The sequence below is a fragment of the Mizuhopecten yessoensis genome, unplaced genomic scaffold (genome assembly GCF_002113885.1).
Source record: "Mizuhopecten yessoensis strain PY_sf001 unplaced genomic scaffold, ASM211388v2 scaffold1029, whole genome shotgun sequence".
Lineage (NCBI taxonomy): Eukaryota > Metazoa > Mollusca > Bivalvia > Pectinida > Pectinidae > Mizuhopecten > Mizuhopecten yessoensis.
In genome coordinates this window covers 97239-111078 of record NW_018403842.1, presented here as the reverse complement: position 1 = coordinate 111078, position 13840 = coordinate 97239, and the positions used below count along the sequence as shown (strand labels likewise).

At 35.2% G+C, this 13840-nt stretch overlaps 1 protein-coding gene and 1 long non-coding RNA gene across 2 annotated transcripts; both read left to right on the top strand.

Moving 5' to 3' along the window:
• On the top strand, positions 1 to 2908 carry LOC110456696 (C-type lectin domain family 4 member D-like). Its single transcript, XM_021507582.1, has 3 exons — positions 1 to 75; positions 2072 to 2248; positions 2706 to 2908. The coding sequence occupies exons 1-3, from the start codon at positions 42 to 44 to the stop codon at positions 2906 to 2908; spliced, it is 414 nt and encodes a 137-aa protein (XP_021363257.1). The 5' UTR covers positions 1 to 41.
• Positions 2909 to 7725: 4817 nt separating this feature from the next.
• LOC110456663 lies at positions 7726 to 12480 on the top strand. Its single transcript, XR_002463612.1, has 4 exons — positions 7726 to 7957; positions 8754 to 8976; positions 10662 to 10828; positions 11320 to 12480. It is a non-coding gene; the product is annotated as an uncharacterized LOC110456663 (long non-coding RNA).
• Positions 12481 to 13840: the final 1360 nt, after the last annotated feature.

The window sequence follows — 13840 nt, the reverse complement described above, 5'->3', positions numbered from 1 at the left end:
ATGGAACCGGAGTATGCAACTGTCTTGAAAGGAAGACGGGTATGACGTCACAACTTGGAAATCGCCTTTGGAACCGTACGTTTGCTATAATATCTTTGTTTATATCCGTATTACATACACAGCTTAATGTACTCACAGATCAGTATTATATCTTTGTTCATATCCGTATTACATACACAGTTTAGTGTATACACAGCTCAGTATCATATCTTTGTTTATATCTGTATTACATACACAGCTTAGTGTATACACAGCTCAGTATCATAGCTTTGTTTATATCCGTATTACATACACAGCTTAATGTACTCACAGCTCAGTATTATATCTTTGTTCATATCCGTATTACATACACAGCTTAGTGTATACACAGCTCAGTATCATATCTTTGTTCATATCCGTATTACATACACAGCTTAGTGTATACACGTCTCAGTAATATATCTTTGTTTATATCCGTATTACAGACACAGCTTAGTGTATACACAGCTCAGTATCATAGCTTTGTTTATATCCGTATTACATACAAAGCTTAGTGTATACACGGGTCAGTATCATATATTTGTTTATACCGTATTACATACCCAGCTTAGTGTATACGCAGCTCAGTATCATATCTTTGTTTATATCCGTATTACATACACACCTTAGTGTATACACAGCTTAGTATCATATATTTGTTTATATCCGTATTACATACACAGTTTAGTGTATACACGTCTCAGTATCATATCTTTGTTTATATCCGTATTACATACACAGCTTAGTGTATACCCAGCTCAGTATCATATCTTTGCTTATATCCGAATTACATACACAGCTTAGTGTATACCCAGCTCAGTATCATATCTTTGCTTATATCCGAATTACATACACAGCTTAGTGTATACCCAGCTCAGTATCATATCTTTGCTTATATCCGAATTACATACACAGCTTAGTGTATACACGGCTCAGTATCATATCTTTGTTTATATCCTTATTACATACACAGCTTAGTGTATACGCAGCTCTGTATCATATCTTTGTTTATATCCGTATTAAATACACAGCTTAGTGTATACACGGTTCAGTATCATATCTTTGTTTATACCGTATAACATACACAGCTTAGTGTATACACAGCTCAGTATCATATCTTTGTTGATATCCGTTTTACATACACGGCTTAGTTTATACACAGCTTAGTATCATATCTTTGTTTATATCCGTTTTACTTACACAGCTTATAGTGTATACACGTATCAGTATCATATCTTTGTTTATAACCGTATTACATACACAGCTTAGTGTATACACAGCTCAGTATCATATATTTGTTTATACCGTATTACATACACAGCTTAGTGTATACACGTCTCAGTATCATATCTTTGTTTATATCCGTTTTACATACACAGCTTAGTGTATACACGTCTCAGTATCATATCTTTGTTTATATCCGTATTACATACACAGCTTAGTGTATACACAGCTCAGTATCATATCTTTGTTTATATCCGTATTACATACACAGCTTTAAAATGTATGAGTAATATCAGTTGCAGTGTGTTTTGTTGAGCTAACTATTTTCTGATTATTATTTTCAATAAAACGTTATATTGGAAAAAAAGTCCGCACCACTATTTCGGGCGAAATGATATATTTGCAAAATGTTGGAATAGTCATCATCAATCTTTATTAAAGAACACGTCTTTTTTGCCAACTTGCAATCTATCGAATCGACTATGTGGTGTATGTTTGCTCGTTTTGAAGTACTGACATCGTCTTTAATACATTCCTTTTGGGGTTTAAAATAATGGAAAACACAACACAATAAAATGAGCAGTAAGAATAATGAAAATAATACCCTGTTTTGTAAATGAAAGACGTCTGGGAAAATTTCAATCAATATAATTATCGATCATCGATTGATCGATAAAACTATATTAGCAAGTGACATAGACCGTAACGTATTGATCTCTATCAACAACCAGAGTAAGTGAAACGTTGTGCGTGCGAGAAAGAGAGAGATATGTGTAGTCATCAATAGTGGAAAACATTTTAATAATTTCTTATTTTTTTTTAATTTCAGGCCTTTTTGATGGTTTCTTGTATAATGCACAACTGGAATGGCATATCGGCCTGTTCCTAAACATCAAGAAAACACAGGCTGAGGCGGAGTCGTTCTGTGGTACTCTGGAGGGGAGATTGGCCGTCCTAGATACAGATGAGAAGCTGAATTACGTCTTAGGACTGTCTGACTACCAAGGTACATGTACATGTGAATAACGGCCGAAATGTACTTTAAATGACACTTATGCCGTTCAATGTCAATTTCAACTTTCAACTTTCAAATGGCATGCTCGGAATTCCAGGAGTTAAACTCCCATACGATTGTTGCACACCTGGCATATGTCATAATGAAATCAAAAGCTGTATACTATTTCCACATTATCTGTCCATTTGTCTTTGGATATTTATGTTTACATGTATCACTCAGTGAGGCACGTATTATGTATCATAATCTGGCCATTGTAAAACAAAACTGGTATCAACGCATCGAAATAGCAACAACTGAGTACGGACAGTTTTCAATCAGAAATGAAATTTCAAATAACTGCATATCCATCCCGACCCCAAACAAACAGAGAACACAAAACAAAAACAAACAAAAACCAATCAACGAATCTAACTTTGTCTATTTCTTTTCCCCCCTTTTTCTTTAGCTGGAAGATTCATCTTTGTAGGCGCGACGGATGAGGAAACTGAACGGATGTTTGTATGGAGTAACGGCGCTAACCTTACAACCAATTGGTATACCAATGAACCAAACCGTTACCGTGACGAAAACTGTGTTGCTATATATCACTCTGCTTTCATTGACATCTCGTGTGCATTCCTTTGTAATTTTGCATGCGAAATTGTGTAGAAATAGTACTCTTGTTTGACATTAACTTTTACAGAGTATTTTGTGTTACCGTTATAGTATACTTTTAACGTTTATAAGGCTTAAACCTCAAACAAGCAAAAAAGGAGTAAATTTATCGGGAAACTGTGATGATCCGATATTTATTTCTTAAAGGGGTGTTTGTGTATGTGCATCTTAAGACTTTGTAACAGCAAATATTATATAAAGACAATGCTTACTAATGATAAGTGTCACAACTTGAACACAGTAAATGACACATCAGCCTGAACAATCATTATGCCATGACGAAAGACTAATCAAAGGTAATGCCAAATGATAATAACAGAATATGCGAAACAAATTGAAGAGACATCATGACTTAATTAATTGAAACGATGACATTCATTATAGCAAGACATGTCCAAGCCACTTAAATAATATCGTCCCGAGTCAAAAATATTAAAGGGAGATAACTCAAACACAATAAATTGGTCAAATATTTCTAAAGTATATTAAATTAGATCCCTTGCTAAAACAATTTGTCACATGTCACCAGTGAATTGAAAATTTATTCCTGTATACGACAATTATATATCAACATGAATGTACATGACTACAACTTCGAAATGTAAGGGGTTACGCTCACTCGTGACGTCAAAGGCTGTGTACGCGCACTTTTGTCGATGATATAAAAAATAGAGAAGTTTGATCCTTTGATGTGCATTAAATCATCGCGTGGCAGTGTAACGGTAATATAAGCCGACTTTGCACTTGGTTATCTACCTACCTACCTATCCTCTACGTCCCCGGTGGGAAATAAGGCCATAACAAACTGCCTCCACTTCTGTCTATCCTTTGCCATAGATTGTGCTTTTCCCCAACTGTAACCCATCTCTTGCAGTTCTGATGTTACTGTTCTTCGCCAAGTGTTGCGTGGTCTGCCTGGCTTTCTCTTTCCTGGTGGTGTCCAATGAAAAGCTGTCGTTATAATGCGGTCGTGTGGCATTCGCAATACATGGCCTAGCCATCTAAATCGTCTTTGTTTGATCTCTGCTGTTATTTTCTTTGTTTTGCTTATTTTGAGAAGCTCTTCGTTTTTGATCTTTTTTGGCCAAAATATCTTGTGCATTCTTCTCAGACAGCTGTTGTGAAAAGCTTCAACTTTTTGTAGATCAGTAACTTCTATTCTCCAGCATTCAAACCCGTACAGAAGAACAGATTTAACATTGCTGTTATAGATTTTTAGTTTGGTCTTAAGACTGTATTGGCTGGACTTCCATATGTGCTGAAGTCGTGCTAAAGTTCCTCGTGCTTTTGCAAGTCTGGCTTTGATATCCTTTCCAGCTCCATTGTCCTTGCTGATTACACTGCCAAGGTAGATGAAATCCTCAGAATTCTCAATTGATGTATTGTTGATAAGAATGGGTGTTTGGTTGTTTGAGTTGATGGTCATAACTTTTGTCTTCTTAGCATTTATGTTTAAGCCGACCTGTTTTGCATAGTTGTTTAGTGTGGTGGTTTTTCCTTGAAGGTGGTTAGATGTAGTTGATAATTCGGCAATATCATCAGCAAAGTCCAGATCTTCCAGCTGATTAAACATGGTCCACTGGATACCCCAACCTCTGCCTGCTGTTGTCAGTCGTTGTATCCAGACGATGGCCAATAAAAACAGTATGGGCGACAAGATGCATCCTTACCTTACTCCTGATCTTACTTCAAAGGAGTTGGAGATGGAATTCCCATGGATGATGCTGCATTCAAAGTTGTTGTAGAAGGCTTTTATCATGTTCAATATTTTCTCTGGAACACCATACGATTTGACTTTTTTCAAAAGTGTGTCTCTGTGTATGCTTTCTAAAGCTTTCCGAAAATCAATGAAATTTATGAACAGTGGTGTATTCCATTCAATGCATTGCTCGATGATGTTTCGGAGCGTGAACATTTGATCTATGCAGCCTCTGCCTCTCCTCAAACCAGCTTGCTCATCTCTTAGTTTTGCGTCTAGACTTTCCTCTATTCTGTTTAATAAGATCTTACAAAAGACTTTACTTGGGATGGATAAGAGTGTTATGCCTCTCCAGTTGTCACAATTTCGTAAATCCCCTTTTTTGGGTAGTTTAACTATAAGGCCTTTACTCCAGTCAGATGGAATACTGTCTTCTTTCCAGATCTTGCTAAAAAGGTTATGAATTACTTTGGAAGAATTGTCCAGGTCTGCTTTCAACATTTCTGCATGGATGGAGTCAATGCCTGGTGCCTTACTAGAACTTGGTTATCGCTTCCCTTTAATCTTTAAATGACAGTTATCAGCTTTTCATTTCTTGGTCAGTTCTTTTCATCTGTAGGCAACAAATAGCTAACATGTCATAGTATAATTCCTGAAATTTCGAGGATGAGCTTATAGTATTGGCTGATCTTACTTGCATTAAGACAACCAAAAACATAAGTTTTGAATCGTGGGAGTGGGAGACGATTAAAGTAGTAGTAGTGTGGATTATTGACAATTACACCAGCAGTGTGTTGGGATACCGCCCTTAACACACAATGTTATCATCTCACGATTCATTCGTTAATATCTACTGCCTTGCATTGCAATATAGAAAATACATATCTGTGTGTATCTGATGTTCTTTCCCATGTGATTTAATCGCTGACAATGATAATATCTCAGTTGACATTCTGGTATTTTTCTTTTTTATTAAATTTGATTTAGGTTTTTTTAACATTATCAATTTTTGATAATCCGACAACAATCATAGAATCATAGATTTGAATTGTAGTAATGATCTTTCTATTCAAAATGATACTTTAAAGAAGGCTCGTTGGTGTAGCGTGGAGCACTTCATTTATTTGTAAAGAAAAATATGGTTCCTCTATTAACATACATGTACTTCCTTGTTTCTCTGTACAGGTAAATAAAGCAACCCATGGTCATGTTGTGGGTAAGACAATACATCTGGCATTTGTACAATAATATTTACCACTGCTGTTTCAAAAAGGACAAATGTGATTCCATTTTAAGTCTAGTCTAAAACTGTGTTACAAACTATAGACCATCGTCAGTATTTCCAATATTGTCAAAGACTTTAGCCAAACTTATTGACTGTTAATTTTCGACGTTTACAAAACCGCAAACATGTAAAGACTTATATAATTTTAAACAAAGTGCTTACTGTAACACATCTTATGTGATTTACTGATTATAACAAAATAGGTCCATACTATTTACACCGATGTTTGCAAAGGCTTTTGACGAAGTCAGTCCTAAGTTTATGTTATGTAAATTACATTTCCATGGCCTTTCCGGTGACATTGTTCTCTGTTATCTCAGAAAAAACCCACAGGAAAGACCCGAGCTACCTTGAGTTTTGTAAATGACTTTCCAGCAGTTTTGAACCTTTTTACTTGTAATTTGCTGATGATAATTACTTTTTGTTTTTGTAAAGCTATCTAGTACATTGTAGTAGATATTTTCTGTTAGATTGTGAAACAAAACAAGATGACATTGAAAAGAATCAAAAGTCCAGATTTGATAACTATTTAACTATAAGCTTTTTCGTGAAACGAAAACATATTCAATTTTCATATTCTGTGGCATGAGAGCTATCAAGCAAACTCATGAATTGTACCACTGTAGACCATAATGGACTTGTCCAGATAAATGCATGGTAGAGTCTACAAAACTTACCTAGGGATGGAAAGGTTAATCATTAATTCTAAAAAGCCACGTCAATATTTATATCCATGGGGGTTTTCAAATGTGCCTATGGACCCTTTTACTGTCCACTCCTAGTAAAAATATTTGTATTTCAGCTCCGAGGAAATAGGAGCTTTAAACTTTTAATTATTGTGAACTTGACTCATCTTTTAAAGTAATATGTCTTCTTTCAAGTCTCGTTTAAAGACGGTGTGTTTTAAATAATTCTCATGGATATGAATTGTGTAATACACAAATATCTCTCTTAGTACAAAACAGGTTTATGTCCTCATCTGTTATTTTTTACAATATTGCTTTTTTTTCATTGTAACCAATTCTCTAATTGGACCCCCAGATCTGTCGAACTAAATTTAAAAAAAAAAAAATATATATATGTCGTCCGATTCTAAACGTTAAGATAATTTGAATAAATTGGGTTTTTTTTCGGATTTCTAAAATCTACCATATTTACACAATAACGAAATTCATTGAATGATGGTCAGGATGAGTTTAAGATGTTTTAATTATATACTGAATCAAACTATCGTAAATTGTATTTTTGCATTAAGACAAAAATAACATCGTCAATTTCGCTATTGCCATCAACTCATGACGTCATTTTACTTTTCCTTGTGATGTCACAATTGTAGAAATAATAAGTACTACATAAAAAGGATAGATATAACAAGCTTTACTCAAGTGAGATTCACTGAAACTACCAAATCAAATCCTAACTGGGTTTTTACCCATACAATTGACCAGATTAACGTTGCCTGTGCATAGGAATACGTGTTTTCAGATCTTGTAATAGTTAGTATCATCATACCTAGCTTTTGTAACAGCGTGTCTAGTTGGATGATAAGGGTTACATGACGGGACAATAAAACATCATGTCGCTCTCACGCGTTCAAGTTTCCCCGATCATATTTTCCTTATTCGGGGCCTCTCTAGAAAAATTGGCAAGAGCCGCCACAATCTAGTTCCGACTGACAGAAGCGGACGACAACAATGGCTTGTCAACCTGATCGTTTATAGTATTTTTATTTATTTTTTTATTGACCGACTTATTTTTTCAGCAAAAGAAAACGGGGTTTTCCCTACAGTAAGAACCGTAACAACCTACTTCGTAGGTCGTCTTAAAGCGTTTCAAAAGTTATTATCCGTGGTTACCATACCAATAAATTATGTGAGACTGTACTTCTTTACCTTGTCTCCCTTTGTAACCGGCATCGTGTAACTATTCAGGACCTAGAAAAACACATGTGCGTAGTCTTGCATATGTATCTTAAACACTTGAGATCAGACTAGAGCAATGAACATCGTAAGGAAGATTCTAGCATTGGTTTGCCTTATCAACACCAGATATCAACATGGTAAGTATATTGACTGATTAACGAAAATGTGGAATATTGAGAAAAAAACAAATTTCTTAAATTCAAGGAAGCTTGTCTAAAATGTCTGATATTTGATATTTTTCGGACTTTTTCAGCATTAAAGACATGCAGAAATTGAGAATAACAAAACATTTGGTTTCGAATGTTGACAACAGATTTAACTGGCAATTTTGGTAATAAAACGAAATCAAAAAGCATATCGTAATTGCATAAATCACACTCACCATTTTTTCTGAGCGGTGGGGTTGGATTAAAAAATATGTAATGCTTTATGTGGATCCCAAAATGAAATAATTCATGTACGTAATGGTTGTGACAAATTCAAAACGCGACGCCAATTTCATCACGTTGGATATTGCTGGATGATACAAGCCGCTGTTGTTGCATTTCTTCAATATTTAACATTAAATATTGACGGATTTAAGTATAAATTGGTTGTCAAAACTGGTTTAAACTTTGTTTTATTCAAATTTTGTTTGACAATACACCGATGTACATGTTTAATAAAATAGAAAAGGAAACAAAAACAAGTGTCGTGACACTTATGTAAATTTGTTACCTGAAACGGTTGTCAAAATTGATACATCTATAAACTGCCATCGGGTTATATTGCCTTATAAAGGACAAAAAATAGCTTTTTAACTTTCTCCGAAACGTCTGCTACTATGTTCAAAAGTGCACAACTCAGACTATGTAAATTTTTATTTGTGATGATTTAACATCAAACTGCTTAATTATGTTTACAAGTGTCATTATTAATGACTTCAAATTTCAGTGAGAGGGACGTCTTCTTAATCGTTCGATTGGCTAGAGGACGTGGATGGCACTGACCGGTCGTCCGGACCATCACTGTTGACCACTACGGAGTTATCTATGGTTACCTGTCTCACGAGCTGCTCGAACACGTCTTAATGTAAGGCAGCTTCATATAACAGTGGAACCGGAGAATGTAACTGTCTTGATAGGAAGACGAGTACTACGACACAACCTCTGGAGACGTATGTTGGCTAAGTATCATATGTCTGTTATACTCGTTAAACATTCAATGCTTTATAACTGACCAGTGACACCAGTTGTAGTGTTTACTGTTTATCTAACTGTTTGCTGATATAAGTTTAAAGGTCAAACCTTTTATCTGACTGAAAGTCAGCACCGTCATGTTGATTTTGCTAAACGGTGGACCAATCAGATTTAGGGATAAGATTGAGGTTAACAAACTCTCATTTAAAATGTCCTTGTCCTGTGACAGTTGCTGTCCGTGCTATCTTTTATGCACTGTCCGTCAACCAACACCGTTTCAAAACACAGTGTCGACTAAAACGAACATGTGTTTGTGGACAAGCTTGCGAGTCAGAGTTTCGGTATGATAAGGATCGAGAAGAACGGTCGTCATTTTGACCTGGTGTCTGTATCCACTATGATGAAAATCAATGACACACAGCAAAAATACTATTTTGTTCTGCATCTCATTCGTTTTATTTATTTGGGGGCATTTGTACTGTGTTTGCTTCTATTCTGATGTATGCGTATGGTTCTACTGTTGTCTGTCGACTCGTGTTTGAAGATTGCCTTATGTGTTATGTGACGTACTGATAATTGCTGTTTGCTTTACACTGTACATGTGACTTGGTGACAGATTCTGTTCAGGGTTTGAAATGTGTACAAGTAAATAAGAATTAATGAATAAGTATACTCTGTTTTGTCAGGGAAAAGCGACGACGTCTGGAAATGTTAGCGATCAATATATCAATTAGTATATGTTAAACGATAAAGCTATATTAGAATGTGATCCAGACTGAAAATGATTGAATTATGTTTACACTCAGTGCAATATTTTGTTTGAGTGCCATTCATTATAATTATTTCAACTATGGGAAGGTAGATATATGAAGGTGAACGTTACGAATACTAACTTAATTTATCCATGAACATCAAGAACTGAAATTTATCTAAAAAAAGAGAAATAAGTTTACTTTTGTTCATTTAAAAACATCTGAGCCAAAAAGAAACAATAATTAGAAGGAAAGGACGGAAAGAGAAAGAGAGGGAGAGAGAGAGAGAGAGAGGTTTTTTGGGGTTTTTTTTGTAATGTTATATCATCATCATCATCATATCATCAACAACATCATCATCATCATCAACAACAACAACAACAACAACAACAACAGCAGCAACAGCAGCAGCAGCAGCAACAACAACAGCAACAACAACAACAGCAGCAGCAACAACAACAACAGCAACCACAACAACAACAACAACAGCAACAACAACAGCAGCAGCAACAACAACAGCAACAACAAGAACAACAGCAGCAGCAGCAACAACAACAACAGCAACAACAACAACAACAGCAACAACAGCAGCAGTAGCGGCAACAACAACAACAAAAGCAACAACAGCAACAACAGCAGCAGCAACAACAACAGTAACAACAACAACAACAGCAACAACAACAACAACGGCATACATGTATTACCAGCACACACTATCATCTAACGTCATTGTTATAGTCATCGTCAAAAACAAAATATTGCCATCATCATCATCATCGTCATACACCCATAGAGAGAGAAACAGTTGCTACAAAGAAAGGAGAATGGGACGAGATATGAAAATAACATTTACAAATCATGCCCCAATAAATAGTGAAAACAATCATTAACATCAACGAATTCTATTTCAGGCCAGTTTGGTGGTTTCATGTATAATGCACCACTGGAATGGCATAACGGGCTGTTCAAAAACATACAGAAACCACAGGCTGAGGCGGAGTCGTTCTGTGGTAGAGACTGGCCGTCCTAGATACGGATGAGAAGCTGAATTACGTCACAGGACTGTCTGACTACCAAGGTATGTGAATAAGTAAACTTAGGTGAATGGGTAAATTCTCATCATCTTTTGTACAATGAAATCCAACATTGTCTATCCGTGTACCATGCAGACTCGTGGGCCGTTTTCATTTATCGCGATCTAAACGGTTGAACCGATTGGACCAAAGTTGTTCGTTGACGAAATAAGGTCGGACTTAATTATATGATGATGTTTGCATGCGCTCCTTGACAAAGCCTTGCAAGGCCTGCATTCACATTTGCATATCTGATCTGCTAGGACTTATAAACGAAAATGATACATTTAAAAAGGAACAAACCGGTTGTTCCGCATTTTTATATAAACGAAGAGGCCCATGGTATGAATGATTGTGTGTGAAAACCTAGTGAATTATATCTGAATAATATGTCCCCTAATCCATCACATAATAATGCACGTTATATATAAGTAAAATTGAAAAAATAATCAACGAAACCAATTCTGATTTTGCTATTTTTCTATCCTTTTTTCAGCTGACGGAGTCTACTATGTAGGCGCCATAGATGAGGAAACTGAAAATGTGTTTCTATGGAGTAGCGGCGCTAACCTAACAACCAATTGGGGGCCAAATGAACCAATCGGTACCCGTGATGAAAACTGCGTCGCTCTGTATCACGCTACTTTCGCTGACATCCCTTGTACACAGACAAATTAGGTTTTGCATGCGAAATTGTATAGAATGTGTACTCTGTGAACTCCTGTCTGACATGTACGTATACATTTACAGACTATACGTGTGCCCGTCGTGTAACTTTTAATATTAATAAGGATTAATTACCAACACCAGCAAAAATATAGTGCAATTCTACGGAAAACTGTAGGATAGCCAGAAATTCTAGATGATTTTAAAAATCCGGTCGTGTGTAAGCAGACCAGTTTGACGCTTTGATGAACAACAAAAAAAATCGCGTGGCACCGTAACGGTAAAATTTCCCAGCAACGAAGTTTGGTGTCTCTCCTCTGTACTCTTCAAAGGAAAGGTATCAGACTAGCGCTCGCTCAGTATCTGAAAACAGTTAAACGATCAATTATGTGCCTTTGATTTTGGCATAGCATATTCCAGGGTTGCAGAGATCTTGAGTACTTGAGTATAAGTGTAACTGTTAGAATTTCGAGGACTATGATACATAACATTACTGGCATCAATAGCAACATTCATAGACAACCCAACAGTGTCTTAAATAATGGGAGAGGAAAATGATGAAAATTGCTATGTCGATTGTTAACAATTGCACCCATAGTGAGTTGGCGATACCGCCCTAGACGCATTTGTTACATTGTATTTTATTTACGGTTCAATTGTTTATATCTACTGCCTTGCGTTGTAATTTAGAAAACCATACCTGAGTGATCTGTCAGTAAAATGTCTTTTGCAGTATGATATTAATTAATGTTTTCAAAGTGTTTCGCCTTTGACAATGATAATACCTCTGATGCTATTCTGCAATAATTACAAAGCTGAGTTGTATCAAAACTCTTAAGATTTAAAAGGGTGTAATATTTCCGTTTATCAATTAAACAAAACTATCAAAAGGGGCGTGGATCGCTTTACTTATTGGTAAAAAAATCATTATATGAGATACCCACAACCATTTTTCACATAAATAAATCAATGCACGCCCCTCTGGTTGATATAAGAATATATATAGCATTGTTTAAATGAATATATATATATATTAATTGCTAACTTGTATACTAATATCGCAGCAAAAAGGTAGTAAAACAGCAGGAGTGACCTCCCATTATTACACACGAGCGCAGTTTTAGTAACAAAAATGAGTTACCTCCCATTGATCACGATTTCTCTCGTTGTTCTCCTTACGCTATTACGTGTCTCTGTGCGGATTTTTATTTCGTTGTAGAATAAGTTTCATCCATTTTGAGTTTAATTTGCGTTTTTGTTAACACTCTGGTATTCTCTTGTTTCTTTTTGATTAAATGTAATAAATTTCATTTGTGGAAAGTTTTGCAATTTGCAATTGGAATCAACAATATATCATGTGGTTTCAGTTCTTTTTCATATTATTCAATTATAGCCTTTGACTGAGGTAGATACCTGGATTTACCAACCCTAGAAAAGATATATTAACCGAGGACGCAGTCCGAGGTAAATATTCTAAAAAAATCTCTAAACTTCCGAATAACGCGTCGCGTGTAAGTGACTATTGCAAAAAATCTTCGATTTAGTATAAAATAATTTATCTTTGGCAAACAAATAAATAAATATACAAAGTTCAACTTGGATAACTTGATATTACTCACGGTAAAACAATACATATATAATTCGAAATGCCTTGAAATAGAACTCAATCTGAATGGTCTAAAAAATCACATCAAATTCGAATTAAAAGCTGACAAAATTCTAATATCTAAAAGTAACATTAAAAATACATCACCGGTTGCAAATTTAAAAATCAAAATAAATTAAATTTCACATCTTTCTGACCTAGCTTTGTTCCACATGACTTGTCCTTTGTCTTTTGTGTGCATTTGAATTTTGTCTGTATACCTAATGTCACGAATACCATTTATTTATTAATAATTTATTTATAAATTAATTTGTAGGTGTGTCCGTTTGTGAATTTTTTTTTGTCTCCGTATATAGGTACATGCTTGATAAATATTTATTCATAGTGAATTAATTAGCAACAACTCTTAAGCTTTAAAAGCTCAACCAACAATCTTGTACCATATGCGTTGTATCATGTCATGTAAAAAAAAAATGAAAATGAATAAAAAAAAAAAAAAAGTTTTACGTAAAGCTTTCGGTTATCATATTATGCATTAACACTCTCTCGTATTCTTGGATAAATGGGGTTATACAAGCTATGTGTGAATATGAAAACTGATCCTAAAAACCTTGAACTATGGAGCAACCCCTCCAATATCAGGTGTACGGGGTGTTTCATAAACAAACTTTCAGTTGAGCACAACATTACGACAACTCGGTATAAGCTGTACATATATACATGTAGAAAAGCTTTCTCTTTATCG